Source organism: Sceloporus undulatus, chromosome 1 (assembly GCF_019175285.1).
Source record: "Sceloporus undulatus isolate JIND9_A2432 ecotype Alabama chromosome 1, SceUnd_v1.1, whole genome shotgun sequence".
NCBI classification, from domain to species: domain Eukaryota; kingdom Metazoa; phylum Chordata; class Lepidosauria; order Squamata; family Phrynosomatidae; genus Sceloporus; species Sceloporus undulatus.
Window position 1 is genome coordinate 262,004,282 of NC_056522.1, and position 22,082 is coordinate 262,026,363.

The following is a 22,082-nucleotide window of genomic DNA, read 5'->3' on the forward strand; positions in this document are numbered from 1 at the left end:
ACTTAAGTACACCACAGCATTTGATACTTTGTCTAAACACCCTAAAGCACTAAATCCTGTCAGATTTTGCAAGGCTATATTTCAAAGAATGGAATTGGCAAAAGTACCTGTGACTATTCCTTGCCTAATGAAGCCATATGAAATTCAAGGGGTCACCTTAAGTTAATAAGCAACCTAAAAGCTACCAACAGTTCCCAAAACCCTACCTGAACAGGAAAAAAGTATTTACATGCCAAGGAACTACAAGGGGACCAGCCATGATAGAAAGGCAACAGCCACACAGAAGGTCCTCTCTCATATTTAAAAAAGTCACAACAAAGTGACATGACATTTTCAATCCCTGAGTGAAACTATCTCTTCCTGAGTTTGTCCAAAGTAGTCACCACTTGGTGCTTTCAACCTGAAATATATAACTACCTCTAAGCTTTAGGCACCCACTAGGTTGACTTTATTCATCACTCAGCATCAATGTTCAACATGTATCACATAGCTGTATGATGTGTACAGGACAGACTTAAGCTCTCTGCCATTTTTCATTATCTTTGCAAGTCCTCTTTCTCACCTATTCTGACGTAGGCACATTTCCATGGTTCGAGTTTCAGCCTCCCTTTCTTGAACTAGGTCACGGACTTGCACAACCACAGATCTGCTGCACTGGCAGGCCAGTCAGAAATTTACATCTGCTATTTTTATTTGGAAAGCTGTGATTCTCTGCATCCATTTTTTAATCTTTCCATATATACTATGAGCAAACTGTGCCTCTGCAAATAGTCCTGTGTTTCTGCATGTACAAAGGCATGTGGCAGAAGCTCCTAAGCAGAGTATTTTTGATACCTATAGGGTTAGTAATTACAGCTAGCATTCTTCCCCTTGTTCTGATATTAACAAGATGCCTTCATCAATGTGATGCCTTCTCATTTAACTCAATTTATGGCTGCATGTGATTTCTATCTTACTGCTTGAAAAATAGACATCATGTCTCTAGCTTGTTGGTCCACAGATGGAGTGGCCTGATAACTTTGCAATCTACTTTTTCTAAGAATGCATAAAAACATAATCAACAGACCAGATAGTTCATCCTTTCTACCAAGACACTGATTTCCCCCAGAACACTGAACAACAATGAAGACCCCTTGGTATGTGTGTGTTTTTTCTTACAAATCACCAATCCATATACCTGTACAATCTATAATGATAATAATTACAGTCTTCCCTCTCCAATAGGGAATATATGGTCAGAGAGTTTTTCAATTTTTTCTCCTTCTAAATGTCTTTCATTAATATTACCAGCGACGCAAATTATTACTACCAATAAACAGCAAAGGGTGTTCAGATGCAGAGAGAATACACTATCAGGAAATTTTGATATAATTTCCTGAACTTCACAAGATTGGCATAGAGTCCATTACATCTATGCTGCTTAAATACTATAATCTCAGTATCAAGGCTGGTGTTAATGTCATATTTGTTCCCCCCCCCCCTAATGTTCTACTTAATTAATGTTTCAAATCTCTGCCTCCAAGTATACTGGCCCTTCTTTATTTTAAAGATTTCTAAATCACTTCCAGACGTTAAAGCACTGTACAATTTTGAAATTTACAGTCTACCTCATCATACACATGAAGTGCCTAGGAACAGAATTTTATAGCTATGAATTAGCTGGTTATATATGTGAATAGCAATAAAAATGCAAAACTTGTAGGTATGGTGATGGTGTGTCAAGTTCAATTTTAATAATTTTATAATATGTATAGTCTGTCAGGAAACCACTGTCTCTGTTCCACCCACTGTCCATGGCCTGGAGTTTGTAGATATATTTCTGTTCTGTTGTTTCTCTTTCCAATCTACCTTTGTAGGTTTTTTGTTCAAGTACTGCTGTTCTGAGGTCATATTTCAGAGATCAGATTATTTTTATGCTATTTTGGAAGGTGTCATGAATCAACAGACAATTAGGAAATTCCCAAGAATGTTACTTTTCAGGTTTAAAATTAGCATTCCTTTCCCAAATGGGATGGGCGTGTGTGGGGTGGGGAGAGGGAGAGAGCACTGAATGTGGAGAGGGAGATAAGAGAGAGGGGTGTTCTCTCTTGGGAGGGTGGAATAGCATATGAATAGCAAGGCAATGATCTCTGTCAGTCCTACACTATCACTAAGCGAGTTCTCAAAATACTGTATTTTACAGTAGTAATAAATCTAACCACTTTGCATTTTGTTCAGAATTATGAACAACATAATGTCCCTTCTCTTCTTTAACATATATATACACAAGACAATAAGTGTAACACAACGTACAATACCTGATTTTCAAAGCTAACAAAGTCATCAGCTCTTCAAAGGAGAGTACAAAATTAGATTAAATTCTCAAAGTGTGATTCACTGACAGAGTCTGGAAATAGCCCATTAAATTGTTGATTCATTAGAATTATCTAGAAATATTGCTTAATTCATTAGTTTTCTAATAAATGCTGAAGTTAATCCACATTTTAAGCAGTAACATCAGAATTCATGAGCAAATAGCATTCCCTCTAGAGTCAGTAAGACAAGAGAGCCTAAACAGCAAAATTAAGCATGGAAGAAATACATAATTTGGTTTTGTTGCTAGCTAGGCTAATCTCACTGTATTACTTCTCTTGAGGAATAGGCGGTTCTGGAAACTCAGCAAGCTGAGAAACAACTGAAACAATCGATTGGCAGAAATTGAAGAATTAAAAGGAAAGGGGGAAAGTCCTGCTATCAAATAAAACAGGTTAGGAGAGTGATTTGAGGGCTTAGCCCTCAAATATCTATGGCCCTTTAAACCTGAAAAACCGAAGTCATGCCCCCTTGCCACACTATTCATCAGCATGTATTGGGGGAGATGTCCTGTGACTCGCTCCAATTCTGCTCTTCTATAGATTTTTTCTAGTTTCTATTGCACATTATTGCATAATACACAATAATTTATTATTATTTGGAGTAGACAATGAACTCCTTTGTAACGTGTTAGTGTATTTATTGTTCCTCATACAATGCTAAGAGACTGCATAATTAAATGAAAAGTTTTCCTCAACCCCACTCCATTACCTTTTCTCTTGGCTTCTACTCCTTTCTTCCTTCTCTCCATTCTGCTTTTCACTCATTCCTTGATTTAATGGTTCATATGCTTCAAAGGGTCAGGCAAAGTAGGAGCTCTTAATTTGGAGCCAAAAGGCTGAATTAATTCAACATTTTTCCCAATATCATACAGATGTATATCCCACTGAATCACTTTATACTCCAACAGTACATTGATAATTACTCATAATGCTGGGCATCTGGACAATTAAATAGAAAATTTGCCTTGTTGTGTGTTTACAAATTGCTTCCGACTTATACCAAAAACACATCATGGAGTTTTCTTGGCAAGATTTTTTTCAGAGCTTTCCCAATGCTTTCTTCTGAGAGTAAGGCAGGTTACAGACTGCCTGTTTGGGGCGGCGTGCACCCGCCCCTTTCCCCGCTGTATCGGGGCCTCAGCTGCCAGACCGGCAGCCTCCGAGGCCCCGATCTGCCGCTTTCCAGGCTGCGGGGAAGCTGCAAAAGGCTACTTTCCCGCGGCCTGGAAAGGAGTGTCCTTGGGGCTTCAAGCCCCAAGGACACCCGGCGACGGCGGGGAGGAGGAGAAAGGGGCCGCTTGGCCCCTTTCTCCTCTGCATCGCTGGCGCAGCTGTCTGAAGGCTGCGCCCAGTGATGCAAACCCAGGAGGAGCTCTGAAACAGAGCTCCTTCCGGGGTCGCGGAAAGGGAGCCCTAGGCACCCTGGCGCGGCCCCAATATGTCACAACCGCACCGCCTCGTTTGGTGGCGGCGCGGTCGTGACGTAGTGATGGCGGTGTCCATGTGGAACGGCCGCCGCCATTTTCTACGCGCAGAGCCCGTACTAGGGTTAGGGGGGTGCGGAAGCACCACCCCTTCCTAACCCTAGTATGCGCTCCGCATGTACTTTCTGGTGGTCTGTAACCCCCCCAGGATACTCCAATTTACCCAAGGTCATTCACTGAATTTCCACAGCTGAGTGGAAATTTAAACCCTTCTTTGCTCCAGTTGGTCTTACCCTGTCTTACATTCCTTCCCATTCCTTCCTCTGCTCTTCTCTCCAATTCTGATTTTATCACACACCACTTCAAGTAAGGTTGGAGTTGGGAACCAAATGATAAAAGACCAAAATCCACAGTCCCACACTCTTACCCATTTATTTTATTTATTTAAAACTACTTAAAAGTAAGCTCTATTGAGTTAATAAGAAAATGTAATGAGAAACAATTTATACAATAATTAGTTATAATTAACATATAATATAATGAAGACTATAGTTTATATATTGTATAAATAAAATCTTAGTAATTGAGAATAAAGAAAAGAGAGAGAGCAATAGAAGCATTAAGGTTATTAATGATTAATATTATTAACAATTATTAGTAATTATAAACATTTATAGAAATAACAATTTACATGCCTGTTCTAGAAGAACTGAATCAAGAATTTATCTACATGTTGTTTTATTGTTTGTTTATGCATTTGTGTGTTTTTATGTTTTGTTTTTTTATATGTTTTTAATAATAAAATTTATATAATTTAACAAAACAACCAAAAAAACCCAGTTCTCAGACATGTTGGACTCCCACCATTTCCAGGAACAATTCTATTATGGGCTTTATAGTTCATGTGGGGAAAAATTACAGTTTTTTTTTATTGTTGTTGTTGGATGCCTTCAAACAGTTCCAGAGTAATGGCAACTCTAAAGACTACCTATTATGGTTTTTTCTTGCCAAGAATTCTTGAGTGGGAGTGCTCCTTTGTCTTCCCCGAGTTTGAGAGAGAGTGACTTGCCCAAGGTAACCCAGTGGCTGAGCCCTGGTCTCCACAGTTGTACTCCAATACTCAACTATACCACATTAGCTCCAGGTTTAAAGAAAGCAAATTGAAAATGGCAGAGACTTTTTGAATGTGCTAGTAACAAAATGCACTCCCATAAGGTCAAAAGTGACCAACCCCATCGCAGTCCCTGTAAGCACCATGACCTTGCCCAATGCTAGTAGTTTTATTGATGAGATAATCAATAACTTAGCAAAATTAATTAGTATAATTAATATTCAACCTAGTGAATTAATTTTCCAAATATAATGTTTAATGTTATGAAATTAATTTTCAAACCTAGCATTCCAAGCTTTGTACAGGATGAAGTACAACTACTTCAGGTCGTGGGCTTAATCATTCAGCTAGATGGGCAACCACAGGGTGCCTATATAGCAGCAGAATATAAAAGATTTCTGAAGTCTAAGTGATGTACAAGCACCTCAAACTTCACAAAATATATACATAGCAACAGTAGAGAGGTCTAAGACATAATGTTTTGCAGTAATGAATATACACACAGCAAGAATGTTTTGAAGTTATCAATGTACTCCTTGTAAAAGTCCCATGTATTTTTAACAAAAACACATTGTGGTCTGAATCAAATTGTTAATCGCAACTAAAGCAGACCTGGTGTGAATCAAAGGAACTTAACAAGTTTCCACAGGTTCAGTCAGTTTGCTGTAGGTGGGAACAGAAAATTGCATTGCCATCAAAATTTTACTCCTAATGTTCTCTTGACTAATTTTTCTTGATTCTCAGATAATAATGACATTTTATCAATTGCAGTACTGAAATGCCCCCCCCAAAAGGATAGGAACTTCATTATTAGCTTCTTTGAACAAGGACAGTTAACTCAATTAACACATCTGTGCTAAAACTGCAGTAATATTATTCCCAAACCTAGCCTTTTCCAAGATACATCCCTGCTCAAGGACTGAGGTCTCCTGGAGGCAAGATGTTCCTCTGATTCCCAGCAGAAAGATCGATACACTGTGTAAGGATAACCATAGCATCTCAACTGTGGAATGACCTCCCTTTGGAGACCCATCTGGCAAAACACTGGTTTCCTCTAGGCCTCAGCTAAAACCATGGCTGTTTATTAAAGCCTTTGGACCTAAATCAGTTATTTCAAAATGCTTTAAATTGTTTTGATCTTTTAAACCTGTTTATGTTGGTAACATATATGGTATGTTTTTTTTACTCCAATTAAATTATTTTTGTTTTAAATGGTTTTAACCTATTTATATTGATTTTACTTGTACATCACCCTGAGATTTTGCCATATAGATGGAGATAGCAATATGTTGATAAATAAAATAAACTTCAATATAATTTCTAAAAAATGACATACAGAACATTTTTGTGCAAATGTAATTTCCTTTTGTATAAATAGGGAATATTTCTATACTGTTTATAATAATGAGACTGAACATTTTCAAAAAGAAAACTTAATATTTTAAAATAGCTTTATTTTTAATAATATAAATCTCTATATATGATCTGAACCCAAATCATATTGGTAGTCCTGACCAGAGTATAACAACTAAATCAGTGGGATTTTTAACAGTGTTGACTGATTCAGCACTTGATTCAACTGATATACTCAAATTGGGGCTATCAATAAGATTCAAGCCTTAATATCTAAATTAATATCATTTTTATCTTTGAATATACCACACTATTGTGGCAGTAGTGGACTTAATTGCTTGGCCTGGCTAGAAATATTAACAGCTTCCTATTAAGTTTCTGCCAAAATCCAGCCAAAATATCTACAACTTTGCATTGATTCCAATTTGACCTCACATACTAGCTAGTTACAAGCCAGACAGCTCCTTCATATTAAAATAATGCTCTCATTTATTAAGATTTATCATTAATTGCCTTAAAATGATTATATGTTTTTTAAAATAAACATTTTCAAAGTTATATATAGGTTGAGTCTCTCTTATCCGAAATGGCTGGGACCAACTGTTTTAGATTTCCCGGTTATTTGTGCATAATGAGATATCTTGGAGATGAGATCCAAGTCTAAAAACAAAATTTATTTATGTTTCATATACACCTTATACAAATAGCCAAAAAAAATTAATGATTTTGTACATGAAACATCAGAAAGCAAAGGTGTCACTATCTCTGGCACTCATGAAAAAAGCTTTGGTTTTTGGAATATTTCAGACTCAGCCTGTAATCATATCATAGAATATGGGTTCATTATTATTTTATACTTGTATTCTGCTGCTTTTTTACTCAACAAGTGCAGACTGTCCTCTGAAGCTGTATCTCAAAAACAGTCATTACAAAAATATATCTTAAACAAAATTTGCTTGACTATCAACTACTGTACTTCCTTGACTGATTTCCATTTCTCTAAATTCTAAGAAAGTGACAAATTTGATTCTGACCTATGCTAAATGAAGCAACATGGCTGAAGGCTTTCACATCACTAAATACAAGAGGAAAATTTTATATGTAGTAATTCATAGTATAAATAAATATACAACCCCCTTTTTCTAATCACTTTTTAAAACTTCAGGCAAAAAGGATTCAGTATCCTGAACTAGAATGTTTTCATCACCTATAGTACAGTGTGCCCGAGTTATATGCAGGTGCGCTATACGTGGCTTTGAGCATACACACTCAAGCCGTGGGAAGCGCAAGGAGTGGCGCGTCCCATTCAGATGAATGGGGTGCGTCCCCATGGCACCCTGTGTGCTCCTGCGCCGCCACGCACACGAGCCCCATTCAAATGAATGGGGCTCCAGCACAGGCAGAATTCACCTTACGCTGGGGAGTCTGGAACGAATCCCCCGCGTAAGGCAAGTTTCCACTGTACAGATAATGTTGAAATTTAAGTTTTCAAAGTTGTAGGCCATCATTATTTACTGGTCAGCTATTTTCATTCACAAGTATAGTACTTCACTTTAAAATACAGTATTACTTTTTCTATATGCTTTTTTGCTCATTTAGTCTTACATGATTAACCAATTTTTTGTTATGATTAATGCATTTTGGACTTTCACTTTTAAAGTTTTCAGTTAATATTAGATAGATTAATTTTAATCCCATCACACTTTTTTTTTTTTAATCTCACATATGTATGAGCTTTCAAGTTGCCTGTCAACTTCTGGTGACTCCATGTGTTTCACAGGGAATGGTGGGCTGAGAGACTGCTTGCCCTCCTTCCACCTGGGCTCCAATCATGTCTCAGCTCCTGGACTTAAGGAGGAGTCTTGTCTCCACCCCCCCCCCTTTTTTTTTTCTTCTCTGTATAGTTTATATTGTTTTTTTAGGATTAGGATGGGGGGTCAAGAATGGGGATTACTTTCTTTTTACTTGTTTTGCTCTACTAATTGTTATGTATTTTGCTTCGTTAATTTTATTGTTGCCATAATTACTATGTATTTTTGTTGCTATAATTGCTATGTATTTTTGTTATTTACTGCTATTGTTAATTTCTATTTTATTTTATTTTTATTATTTAAAGCATTGGCATGCTACATTTGTTTTTTAATTCATGTTTATTGTTATTGCCTTGTATTATCCTCTCTGTTGTAAGCTGCCCGGATTCCCAGTGATTGGGCAGTATATAAATAAATCCTATCATCATCATCATCATCATCATCATCATCATCATTTTCTTAGGCAAGAAATACTCAGAGGTGGTTTTGCCAGTTCCTCCCTCTGAACTACAACCCACATGACCAGGTATTTGTTGGCAGTCTCCTGTGTAAGTACTAACCAGAGTTGACCCTGATTAGCTGATGGGCATTTTTTAAATTTATACTTCTATTTCCATCAAAAAGCCAGCCGCTGCTCTTATTATACTACCCAACAGGCATTCTTACACTTTTAGAACCCTTTTATTCCTATTCCACTAGAAGGGGAAAACTTCTTCACAGAGTGTAGGTTGCCACATGTGAAACTGGGAACAGGCCAGAAGGGCAGGATCCTGTGGATCAAATCTATATCTACAAATATGAATTACATGCACATATGTCTCATTTTGGATACAGCAAAAGCAGCTACAGGGCTCCCCCAGGTTACGAATTTAATTCGTTCCGCGGCGCCATTCGTAACCCGAAAAGCATTCGCAAGCCGAAGCCCCATAGGCGCTAATGGGGAAAAGCCGCGATTTGGTGCGAAAAAGCGCCAAAAAGCACCAAAAAAAATTTCGTAACCCGAAATAACCTTCGTAACCCGGAACAATTATTTTTAATGGGTTTTTTCGTAACCCGGAAATTTCGTAACGCGGCGCATTCGTATCCCGGGGTACCAGTGTATTCTCTAGCCCTTTGCGCCCCATCCCAAACCTCCCACTGGCAGCTATTAAGCCCTGAGGAGAGCTGCTGCTGCTTACTACAAAGTGGAAGAGAAAGGGAGGCAATTCTGTCCAGTCTCTGATAGGAAGGAAAAGGAAGATGCATTCTACCTGTGAGTACACTTTTGTTTCTTCCCCACTCCAAGCTGAAAATAACTGCTTCTTCCTCATCTGAATTGCCTTCCCATTAGTAAGCAGCTGCACTGGTCTGTCCCAGAGACAGAATCTAAAAATTAGGACTTACAAAGGTAATAATGTAATCAAACAATACATTATTTCCCCCAGTGTATCAAAACAGCAAACCAGAATATCTTGTTTACATAGCCCAGAATTCACATATAAAGCAAAAAAAGACCAAGTTATTTCACAGGGCTTACATTCTAAACATTTTAAATGACATTAGTAATGGCAAATGTGAACATAACCACTTTATTTCACTATTTTAACTTACAAAAATTATCAACAATTGCTACTGTAACTATACAATAATGTAATTGTACATTCTATCTAGCTTTCATAGCAACATTCTACCCTTCTAATAGGTGCGGGAAGGATGCACATTGCAGAGTGAGTGTACACAAATGAAACACTGATTTGTACCTTGCCTCTATCAGGCAGACTAGAGAAAGCAACAGCGCTTTAAACCTAATCATGCATCACTGTGGTTCATAAAAGGTTATAGCATCTAAGAAAAATCTATCTCTAAATGAAAGAAGAGCAGCAACAGAAGTAAACTTCAAATGAAGGCAAACCTTTTTCACACAAAGGAATTAAACCCATGCAATCCTATTCAATCAGATTTAGTATAGTGAACATGCACATGACTTAATCATGGATTATTACCCAGCAACTCAATGTTTCAGTTCCTGTTCCAAAACATGGTTTAAGTACCAGAGCAGGTTATGTGCCACTGTTGTAAGCATAAACTAAATTAATAAGTTATCGATCACATATCGATCAAAAGTAATCTAGTAATGCATAGAGGTAGGTGTTTAACTAATGACCTAACAAGCAAACATACATAAAAAGTAATTAAGTAAATATGGGGCAGGAAATGCATTACAGGCAATTTCTAACACATAGTATGCTGACCTGGTTTGAAAAGCAGACATTTTTTTTTTCATAGAGGGAAACTTTATTCCATTTCTTACCTGTTAACAGAAAAGTTTTAAAAGAAAAGAAAAATCTATTCTTTGTGGCTCCTTGCCCATTACAGGGTATCCTGGCAACAGCAAAATCTTTCAATCTACAGTATTAGCAGATTAGCAGACTGAATTAGGTTAAGATGAAGCAGATTTCTTCCTACAAGAAAACACAAGACAATTATTAATGTCAAAACAGGATTTCATTACCCAGTTGATCTAGAAACAGAAACATAAAGTGGAGTTTATTTGGAGCTATTTGGGATACAGCTGAAAGCACAGAACATAAGAGACCAGTTGGTCAGGATAACTTATTTCACAATGCATTCTGTGAAAGAGATAATGTGGCAGAAACAACTATGCATTTTTTCATAAAATCACAACATTTCTACCATTTGTGAACATATGTCAACAACTATAGAAGACTGGACTTCTGCAGTATTGTTTGCATGCCTGGTTAAAAAAACACACCATTCTTTAGATCACAAAGAATATAAACAGTATAAAACAAATACTTTTCTAAAAGAGTGCACAACCTGTTAACTGTATTGCACCATTACTGGACTTCTTCATCTGTATTTTGATAAAATGCAGTGGCCATCTACAGCAAGTTTCTACTGCAACCAGTGAAATCATGCCCAAATGTTTCCAGGTTTGAGTAGCCACTGTTCTCAACTTCTCTTTTCCTGCAGCTAAAGAAACAGGTCGGCATGGGATTAAGGGTATTAATCAAAAGTCTTCTCAAAAAGCAACTAAATTTCCATGAACAGCTTCTGCTTTGCTTGCTTGTTGTTTTAATTAACTGTTCTTAGAACTCTAATGAAAAATGTTCAGAAGAACAGACTTTAGGCCTTTTGACACTGAATGATAACTAAAGGCCAGAACAGATGACCCTTAAAGGACGCCTTCAGGATATCATCAGAATGCAGTGTTTACAAGGCACACGCTCTGACAACGCCCTGAAGCTGCCTGGAAGCCAGGCAGCCGCCAAGACATGTGTTGCTTCAAGACGTTCCAGCAGTGTGGCATTTAGATGCCACACACCGCTGGTGCTTCTTGAAGCATGGGGCTACAGCACAGCCCCTAAAGGTGGCTTTTCCATGGTCCAAAAAGGAACTGATCTTTGTCGCTCCTTCTTGGGCTGTGGTCAAGGGGGATTGAGGCTGCAGCATGTGGTTGCCATAGCCCCAATCCATCCTCAGAAGGGACAGCTTCAAGCTGTTTCTTCCTCCCCTTCTGTTTTCCCCTTAAGGCTGTACAGATAAAAATTACTTGTGTTATCAAATATCCCAGAAGTAACTGGAAAAAATATTTGATATTTATTCAATAAATATCCAAGAGGAGCAAGGTTTGTAATAAGATGGGAGCTGGGCTGCTCTTCAAAGAAAGAAATAGAGCAACTAGTCTAATAAGTCAAAGGAGAAAAATGTATACATGTCCTCAAGAAAATATCCCATTTATACAATTTTTAACACACATAACTTTGATTTTGTACTTTTCTGCTGACAGTAACCAACTATACTACGTACTTATCCAAACGCTGATCACAACCATCTTCAACAGAACTGCCATACTAATTCATGATTACTGCTGCTCCCAAGTTCTGTATTCTTTTCATCACTGATTTACACACAACAGAGGGCTAACCACACTATATTTTCAAGGGTTCCTTTCAATGAATGCTACATTGTCATCCAGATATCCAGTCTGGAGACCAATTGCCAATATTACACTCTAGTTAACTGTATCATTTGAATTTTAAGACAGGAATGGGCAACCATAGCAATTTTCTGCCCCTGGGGTCCTCTTCAGTATGTGTGTGTGTTTCTTCAAGTTGTCTGTTGACTTAGGGCGATCCCATGAATTTTATAGGATTTTCTTAGGCAAGGGGTGCGCTGGTGTGGTTTGCCAGTTCCTTCCTCTGAAATACAGCCTACAGCACTTGGTATACCCAGGCTAAATTCCACTGGCACCGAGTCTAATTCTGTTTTTTTAAAACAAAAAAAATTCTTTTTAAATAAAAGTTAAACAGGGCAGGCTGCAAACCATTTTGAAAGTGAATTCTCTCTCTTGAGAAGTTTCCAGAAGAGGCAAGTCATGTGGGGGGGGGGGGGCAGTCTAGAGAGTCTGAAGAAGTCCAAAAACCAGAAAAACAGACTTCGAATACAGGCTGCAGCCCCAGGACTAGACTCTGTCCTCCTCATTCTAAGGGCACACATATACTACAGTAGTGCTAGTCAAAGCTGTGGTCCTTGATGACAGTCTCTAAGCCATCAGCTATCAGTACCTGGTAAATTTCCAAGACGGAGACAACTGCAGACAAATGGGCACAAATATGGTACTGGTTCCTGACCTACAGGGAAAATAAATTGCCACTCCTCCACATCAGATAGCATGAGATGCAGTACAGACATCTCTTCCCACAGTTACTTGCCCAGGGACTCTGGGAACTGTAGCTCTGTAAAAAATGCAAACAGCCTAAAATATATTTACAAAATTGCAGTTCCCAAAGTGTTCTGGGATATGCCAGAAAACATCAAGGGGTAGCCATGTTGGCCATTTAGCAAATCTAACCAAAAACCCACTAAACAGTGATACCTTTGGTTGGCCAATACAGGTATATATTGGCCGGTGAGGGAGAGAACAGGCTGGCCCAGTGTCATCAGGGGCTAGCCTGAAGATAGAGCGCCCTCCCTCCATAACTGTCATCTTTCAGCCTGTGAGGGAGAGAATAGGCTGCACAGTTCCACCAGGGCTAGCCTGAAGAAGAAGAGCCCTCCCTCCAATCCATCTGCCTTGGTCCAGGCCTCAGAGGAAGAGAATAACTGCTGGACCTGATCTCCTCCCCCCCCCACCACCATTCCCTTCTCCTTTTGTGTCGTGTCTTTTAGACTGTAAGCCTGAGGGCAGGGAATCGTCTGTTATCCCCTCTGTTGTAAACCGCTTGGATTCCCAGTGATTGGGCCGTATATAAATAAAGCCTATTATTATTATTATTATTATTATTATTATTATATGGTGGGATACAGACCGCCTCTTTGCGCCACGTATTGGGGCCAGGGCAGCCACAGCAGCAGCCCAAAGGCCCCAATATGGCGCTTTTCGGGACCAGGGAGATGCAGCAAAATGCCGCTTCTCCCTGGTACCAAAAAGGGGTATCCTTGGGGCTTCATGCTCCAGGACACCCCGGGAGCCACAGCCAGGGGAGAAAGGGGCCGCTTGGGCCCTTCCTCCTGGCGCCGTTCCCGCAGCAATCTATTTACTGCGGGAATGAGGCGCCCTCCAGGAAGGAGTTCCATTTTGGAGCTCCTTCCTGCGCCGCGGTTAGGCCACAAGTGGCCTGATGTGGCGCTAAGACATTATGCCCATGTCACGCTGTTTGGACGTTGCATAGCTGTCACTTCAAAGCGGTGGTGCCGATGTGTACAGGGCGCTGCCATTTTTACGTACGGAATACGTGCTAGAGTTGTGGGGTGTCTGTAAGAGATGCCCTGGGGCAACCCTAGCACGTATTCGTTACGTGCTACAAGGCCCATCTGTGCAGGGCCATAGTTTGGTGGATTTTTGACTGGGTTATGCCAGTTTACACTTGTAATGTGAAGACTGCTTTCATGGCGAATGCCCTCTGATTTAAAAACAAAACAAAACAAAAACAAAACACCATTGTATTGTTAAAATAACTAGATACTGAAACTTATATTTACCTATCATGGTTCTAAAACACATACACACACAAAACTATTAAGGAAAACTTACTAGAACAAAACAAAATGCTTATATTATTTGTTTCCTGATTATTTAAATCAAGTTTCCAATAAACAAATCTATTTATTACCAGAAAACAAACACCCTCCAACTGGTTGCTTATTGTTGTTGTGTGCCTTCAACTCAATTCCAATTTATGGTGAGCCTAAGGTAAATCTATCATGGGATTTTCATGGTAAGAATTTAAAGAAGGTTTGCCATTGCCTTCCCCTAAGGCTGAGAGCATGTGACTTGTCCAGGGTCACCCAGTGGGCTTCATGGCCAAGCAGAAAACTAAACCCCAATCTCCAAAGTCCTAGTCAAACACTCAAACCACTAAGTCATACTGGTTGCTACAGTTATCAAATTTTCTGTGTCTGGATGAAATAGATCTTTCTTATTACCCAGGGGCATTTCTGGTCAGATATCCCCCATCGTGTGCCTCACAAAGCTGTATTTTGTTAATACAGAGGGGTATATTTTTTTGGAATGAGGGAATATCAGATCAGGGCCCTTTGTTGTATTCATGTGTTACAACCAAGTGAGGATACTTACTTGAAGGTTGAGCCAAACTAGGTAAGACCGGGTTCCTAACAACTTTTACAAAATTAAATACCAATGTGGGAGCAGTAAATTGAGATAATCTGGGAGTGAAGGGATGCTTCACAATTAACAGCCTGCAAGTAAAGGGGTTAAAACTAACTCAATACATGTGTTGTGATTAGATTTGAAGTCCCACTGCTTCAAACTGAGCCATAACCTTTTGTTTCCTAATATTTCAGCTTCCATTCTCAGTGCTCAGAACTTTTCAGAAGCAAAAGCTGGAAGTTAAGGCCCAGAATGGCACTCTCCCATACCACCAAACATTGATGTCTGCAGCTTTTGGCTAAAAGTCTAAACATTTAGCTGAACAGTAAATATATTTTTCCTAATCTGTCATGTTTTAATGTATGATTATAATGCTTGACCTCAAGGCCATATTTTTCACCTCAAATCATTCTTTTATGTAGAAAAGCAGCATCAAATGCAGGAACTGGAACATCTGAACCAAAGGCTTAATTCATCCCATTGAGGTTCCAAACCAGGCTCAGCCTCCTCTCCCAGCACCAGCTAGCCCTGTAAGAGGAACTTAGTCTTATCTCCTATCAGTGATTGGAGCAAGTGAACTAAAACTACAGTTTGAGAATTCCTCTTCTGCCATGGAAGCCCATAAGGTAACCTAGGGCAAGTTATACCCTCACAGGCATTGGCAACACTTCTCTTAAAGGATCTTGCCAAGAAAACCTGAGGAAAGGATCACCATAAGGGCAAACTGACTTGAAGCACATAACAACCACCACCAATCAGTGATGAGAGATAAAATACAGGATTCACAATGACAGGCAAAGAGCCTCTATGTAGCATTGGCTGAGAGGAAATCCAGCAGATGATATAGTCAAGTCTCTTTGGTCTCTATCAGGCTATTGCACAAACATTCTGGCCACTGAAAGAATCACTCCTTCATTGCCATCCAGGTCTCTTTCAATATGCAGAACAAAATACAGTCATCCCTCCATATTTGTGGCTTTGATATTTGAGGATTTGATTATTCGCGGATTTCATTAATATGTTCTCTCTAGGACTGTCTAGGTCCTCCAGTGCAACTCTGTGGTCAACTTTAACTAAAAGTTGCACTGAAAGACCATTTGTAGCTACTCCAGTGCCATTCTATGGTCAGTGTATGTTGGACATTGACCACAGAGTTGCACTGGAGGACCTAGAGATTCCTAGAGAGGTGTCCTCTCAGGTAAAAACAGTGTTTTTGTTATTTGCAGTTTTTCCATATTCACGGGGGTCTTGTTCCCCTAACCCTAGCGAATATGGAGGGACAACTGTACCATGCATCTTTCAACACACACACACATACAGTATTGCGGAAGGATCTAATGATGCAAGGAAAGGGTTTTGAGAGGAGGAGGGGCTTCATGTCAGACTGGTGCCAAAGGACAACTGAGATTCTAATCTAGACCAATAACGCAACATAAGTTAAAAATATTCAACAGCATCAAAGATTCGGGTTTAAGAAATTTTGAGTGTGGAGACATATTAAATGATTCCCTTCAACCTGTTTTATTAAAATTAAATTGATTTTTGTGTTTTCAATCACTGAATTTACCCACATTCACAACCAAACAAGTTTTAGTTAAAATAAAAACTCTACAACAATAATGCCTATAAAAGAAAATACCACTTTAAGATTAGCGGGGGGTTGTTTTGAAGGAATCTGTGACACCAACAGAGGATGACTAAAGCAACATAGTCAAAATCATTAAAGTTCTCTGTAAATGGCCATGTGTGCCAGCCTCAGGGAAATTGCAGGTAAAATAGGGCCAAGCAACCAGAAAACAGTCAGACAGCTTTAGAAAGGCAAAGGTGACTCATCACCCCTCTACATGGAGAGGGCAGGATAGAGATGTACATGTCAGGAAATAACATAATTTTGGGATCAGAACCAAAGCAGACATAGCTAAGATTAACATGCAAAAAGCTTGGGATGGAGCAGGCCTGTCACTCTGAGATAGTCAGGTGATGAAAAGAGTCTGCTGTAAACACAATTATGCTGTGTGTATAAGCTATGTTCAGCTTATATATTTGTAAATAAATCAAAATGTTATGAATGTGCCATTAGGTTTACCCAGTGATTTTTCCTTCAGGAAATTAAACCTGATTATGGGTTGCCCCTGGAACATTTCACAGCTCAGGAAGGTGTGGGGCATGTAACCTTATTAATGCCCAAATCCCACAAAGAAAATTACCTGAAACTGTTCTCATTAGCCAAAGCACAACTTGGAGCTACTATCAGTCCTGTGGCAAGGTGGGAAGCCGGATGGGTACAGTATTGTTCTCCTTATACTGGATTTCTCTAGGTAACAGAAAGTGCAAAGCCCAAAAGAAATGAAAAGAAAATTCCTTCATTCTTTCAAATCCATGATCTGAACTGAGGTTAGCAGGAAGGAAAGGGGATTGTTTTCTCAGCCTTCACATTGACTTGCCCCAAATGCTCTGTTATTCAACCAGAAGAAACAAATACTCAACAAATGACAATATTAATAAAACCACAGAGCTGTGTGAATTAGAATGCCCTTGTCCAGGCATGATTTAAAGTACTTATATTAAAACACAACTGGAGATAGAATGAGCAAAACAGCCCTAAACTCAATGTAAACTACTCCCATCTCCCCTTCTTCCTATATAAAAGTTGAAAATCTACAAAGGGAAGCCTTCCCACTTTATCCATGGAAGGGGAAGAGATTACATGATGTATGCCATGTCAAAGTTGGGTTACTCATGCTAGCCCCATCTTTATTACACTATTATTGTTTTGAAAAACTTAAAACCAGGGCTGGGGAGTAGTGGTGATTTTGGGGTTACTCCTTGTAAAGTATTTTTTTGGGGTTACGCCATAGTAAAGTATTTTTTTTCTTAATGTTACTCCTACCCCTGTAAAAACCTCTTACTCCTTTACTCCTTACTCCTACTCCCCAGCACTGGGGGAAAAAACCTGGTTGCTTTACAAGGCTGGCATGTGTGTGTTTTGTGTGTGTGTGTGTGTAAGTGTCTCTGTCTGCCTCCCAGTCCCTTCCCCAGTGCAATATAATAAAATTGTTTTTTGGTGTTTGCATCTACAATAAAATAACAGGAATAAGGAGTAAGAAATATATTTTATTACTCCTTATTCCTACTCCTATTCCTGTAAAAACCTCTTACTCCTTTATTCCTTACTCCTACTCCCCAACCCTGTTTAAAACCTGGTTTCTATAAATCCACCCACGTTCTGACATGTAGCATTGCCTGTTTGACATCCCTAGTGCGCGCAAGCACACACACACACACACACACACACACACAAACTTTTCAAGTTATTGACAACAACAAAATTATTCTACCTATGTATATGAGACTGTTGAAAAAGAAATATGAGAAAAAGAGTGGATTTTTATGTGAAACTAGTTTGCTCAGTTCAATTCTGCTACTCAAAAAAATAAATAAATCCTAAACTCAAACATTCTTATGTTTAATTCTAAATTTGTGTCTTTTACACCTGGCTCTGTTGGTGAAACTTGACATTTTCCTGATACAAAGTAGATCTGACAAGCCTGAATATGCCACCCAGTCCCTCCCTATGATTTCAGAAACCTCTCCATGGGGTCATTATATTCAGTAGGATCATTTTTTGTTTTAACAAATCTAACACATCTATCTTTTTGTAAATAAATAAATAAATACTGACATTTTTGTGCTTTTTCATGTGCATGTAATTTTAAGAAATATTGGAAAAGTAAATGGTTATCTCAGGGCCGGCACAGATAGGCACAACACGTCAAGCTTCCTGGCAGAGTGGGGATGTGACATACAGACGCCGATGCTGCCCCTAACTGGAATCAGGCCACCCCATTGCCCATGCGGGGAGCAGCTTTTCGGTGCTCTAGCGGCATGGCATTTAGATGCCACATGAGCATCAAAAAGCTGTGGCGGCAGAAGAATGGGTGGGGTTTTTCCAGCGCAAAAAGGAGTGGCCTTTTGCTGCTTCTTTTGAGGCCAGAAAAAGCCAGATCGGGAACGTGGCATGTGATTGCTGTGGCCCCCATCTGACAATCAAAAGGGGCGGCATTAAGCTGTCCTTTTAGGGCCGTATGTTTCAGCCTATACTTTTCTGGGAGCTCAAGCAAGTCTTAATCAAATCACTTTTAAAAAAACTTAACCCATCTATTGGAGACCAGAGAAATTGACACGTTGGCAAAAAGGAGAAAATAATCTACAAAAGTTCATCCATAATTTTATTTGCATTCTATGTTTTCCTGAAGAACTCAAGGAGTCAAACATAGGATTCTCAATCTCTCATGCAGGTTTACTGAGTAGAAGAGTTACTGTGCTTCACTACAGTTGCTTTATTAGCCCATGCACACAAATTTCACGATATCCAAAAGACCTCCAGTATGATATACTCAAGGTTTCCATTTTTTTTTTTAAACTGCAACAGAACTATGAAATACTCTGGAAATTCAACAAGATCTATGTAAATTAGACTGCTGAAAATTAGACTGTTGCATGAACCCGCTCTGATAGCCTTTAGGGCTGAAGGGCAGGGTATAAATATCATTACTAATAACAATAATAATAATATAACCCCTGGACCAAGTATTTATATTATCTATTCCCAAATTTAAGCTTATTTATGTGGCAAAAACTGTAATTATTTTTGCAGTAAGCTATGAACTAAATCAAATGAGGGATTCAACATTAGTAACTTGGTCTCTTATTGCATTTTTTTTAATTAGCAATATGGGCCCTCTGAGTTCGACTGAGACTACCATATTGAGAGTCTCCACTCCCTTCTTCAACTACTAGTCACTCATCACTTACAGCTTCTGCAATTTGGTCCCTGGGGAAAACGTATGGGGTATATGTACCTTTTCTCATGATAACCAAACAGCAGCGGGGTGGAGCTGTACTGAGAAATCAGCATAGTTCTGGTGGGATACATGTTGCAGCAGACAAACAAACAAACCAATATTGTTGCATTTTAAAGACTAAGAAGTTTTATTTGACATAAGCATTCAAAGACTATACCCACTATACTGAATGCAAGAACTGTTCCAAAATACTGTACACTGATTCAACTTAGTTACCACTACAACCTCCATATTTGCTTTTAAGAAAAATTTAAGAGGAATGGTGATCATTCCTACAGACCTCTAATATCTGTCCTAAGATGAAACTCTAGCTGCCTTTGGTAGAAGTTCAGAGTATAAATCTACTAAGTATAAATGTAGTTCTACTATGTGTGATAAAGATGATTCCCAGGTTAATTAGGTATACAATTGTGGTCAATTTCAAGTAAAAAAATGTGTTTAGTCTTTGCCACTAGGTGCAAGGCCTTTCTCATCCGATCCAAGTTTTGATCAAATAAACATAATAATTAAAGGTCACACAGAAATTTTATTTCAATAGATTTTATCCAGCTCTTCATTCAAAGTGTCAGGAGCCATGTATAGTTGGAAAAAGTCGTGGTCCTCTAATTTAACTATTAGTAAATTAAGGGAAATTTGCAGGTGTTGCTATAAATTATTTTTAACCTGATATATGTCATTTGGCAATGTTAATTTCGCTTTTGGATTTGTATGAAAAGGAGAAAAATCTAGTGCCAAAATTAGGTGGGGCATAAGAAAAGACGGTTTAATTTTACTTCAAATACAATGTATGCTCATCCTATTAAGAGATATTTTTGTTCTACTTATACAACTGTGACCAGTAAAAAGTATCATCTGTGAAATGAGATTTTAATCATTCAAATCTAGAAGACTTGTAACATCATATATCAAGAAAGTGACACCATGTTTGAGACATCTGTTGGGAAAAGATCAATGGCAGAAAAATCCAAATGGTTCAAGTTAGCAAAGTAAACTACAATAAAACAGAAAAAGTGAAAACCAATCAGTCAGCAGCCAATATTTTTTAAAAATCCCTCCTGACCCTAATCTGGCCAGGAACAAACACTGAATTAGATAATATTAAAGCCTACAGATCCAAGCAATCCACTCTAATATATGTGCCACAGATTAAGAGATTTTCATAGTTTTTAGTAGCAGCCTACTTTATCCTAGAGTTATTTCCCAAGTTTGCTTCCACCTAATTCCCAACTTCCTTTTAATCTATCACTGTTAAGAAAATAATTTTCTTCTCACACAGGAAAAACACAGAAATTATGCAGGTAAACTGTCAGACTGATAGCACTCCTCATACCAATTAATGGAGTACCTATCTCAGAGGCAAGCATGGTGTAGTGGTTTGAGCACTGGACTACAATTCTGGAGACCAGGATTTGAATCCCCATGCTCAGCCATGGAAACCCACTGGGTGACCTTGGGCCAGTCACACACTCTCAGCTTCAGAAGAAGTCAAAGGGAAAAAAACTCTCTCTGAACAATTCTTGCCAAGAAAACCCCATTGGTAGCCATAAGTTGGATTTTTAGGGCTGCCTTAAGTTGGAAGGCCTAAAATAACTTAGTCATCAGATGCCATCTGATCTTGGAAGCTAAGCAGGGTGAGCCCTGGCTAGTTCTTGAATGGGAGACTGCCAAGAAATACCAGGTGCTGTAGGCTGTATCTCAGAGGAAGGAACTGGCAAAACCATCTGGGAGTATTCCTTGCCCAAGAAAACCCTAGAAAACTCATGGGGTCACCATAGGTAGACAGGCAACTTGAAGGCAACACACACATTAACTCTTCAGAGTCCAGATCTTAGATAATTCAATCAATCCAGATTCCAGGAAATATTACCAAAACATATTACTGATACAAATTTTATTGAAATAGATGTGCAGAAAGTACAACATGAAAACTACATTCCCTAGAAAGTTTTCCAGGATCTTTTACAGACTCCCCCACCCTTATACCCTCCCAAAGCCATTCTCAGTAGAGATGGTAAGAGCACACTGACACACTTAGAGGCCATCACATGGGTGATGCCTGTTACCATGCAAGAGAAAATGATGAAGATCTCAATTTGAATAAAGTTTAAGATGTGTTATTTCATGGGTTGTTTAAACTACCATTTCAACGTCAGTAAAAAAAATGTATCCTACACTCTGTCCAGGAAGTAAAGAGAATCTACTGGTTAGAGAAGCAAGGAAATACAGTCGGCCCTTCTTATACACGGATTTCTTATACACGGATTTAAGCATACATGGTTTGAAAATGTTCCAAAAAAGTATACATTTACCTTGATGTTCCATTTTTTATTAGGGACACCATTTTGCTATGTCATTATACTTAATGGGACTTGAGCATACACGGATTTTGTTATACACGGGGGATCTTGGAACCAAACCCCAGCGTATAACAAGGATCCACTGTACTTGCCAAAACTCTGCCTAGAACAGGATGCTTATAGTTTGTTTACCAGATTCTAGTCACCTCACTACCTAGTCATTTCAAAATTCTGCTTTAGGCATCTCCCTCAAA

At 38.8% G+C, this 22,082-nt stretch overlaps 1 protein-coding gene across 11 annotated transcripts in view; it reads right to left on the minus strand.

Annotated features, from left to right (window-relative positions):
* Positions 1 to 22,082, minus strand: part of PPP6R3 (protein phosphatase 6 regulatory subunit 3) — a 108,353-nt gene that overhangs the window by 69,683 nt on the left and 16,588 nt on the right. For 7 of the 11 annotated variants that reach the window (XM_042446660.1, XM_042446625.1, XM_042446602.1 and 4 more), the window contains exons 2-4: positions 10,871 to 11,026; positions 10,344 to 10,494; positions 9,304 to 9,418 (exon numbers count right to left, since the gene is read on the minus strand). In XM_042446660.1, coding sequence (XP_042302594.1) covers positions 9,304 to 9,363 — 60 coding nt within the window. In that variant the 5' untranslated portion in view covers positions 9,364 to 9,418; positions 10,344 to 10,494; positions 10,871 to 11,026. Of the gene's footprint in view, positions 1 to 9,303; positions 9,419 to 10,343; positions 10,495 to 10,870; positions 11,027 to 22,082 lie in introns of those variants that run through there. The other 4 variants (XM_042446668.1, XM_042446642.1, XM_042446610.1 and 1 more) reach the window with 3 other exon arrangements.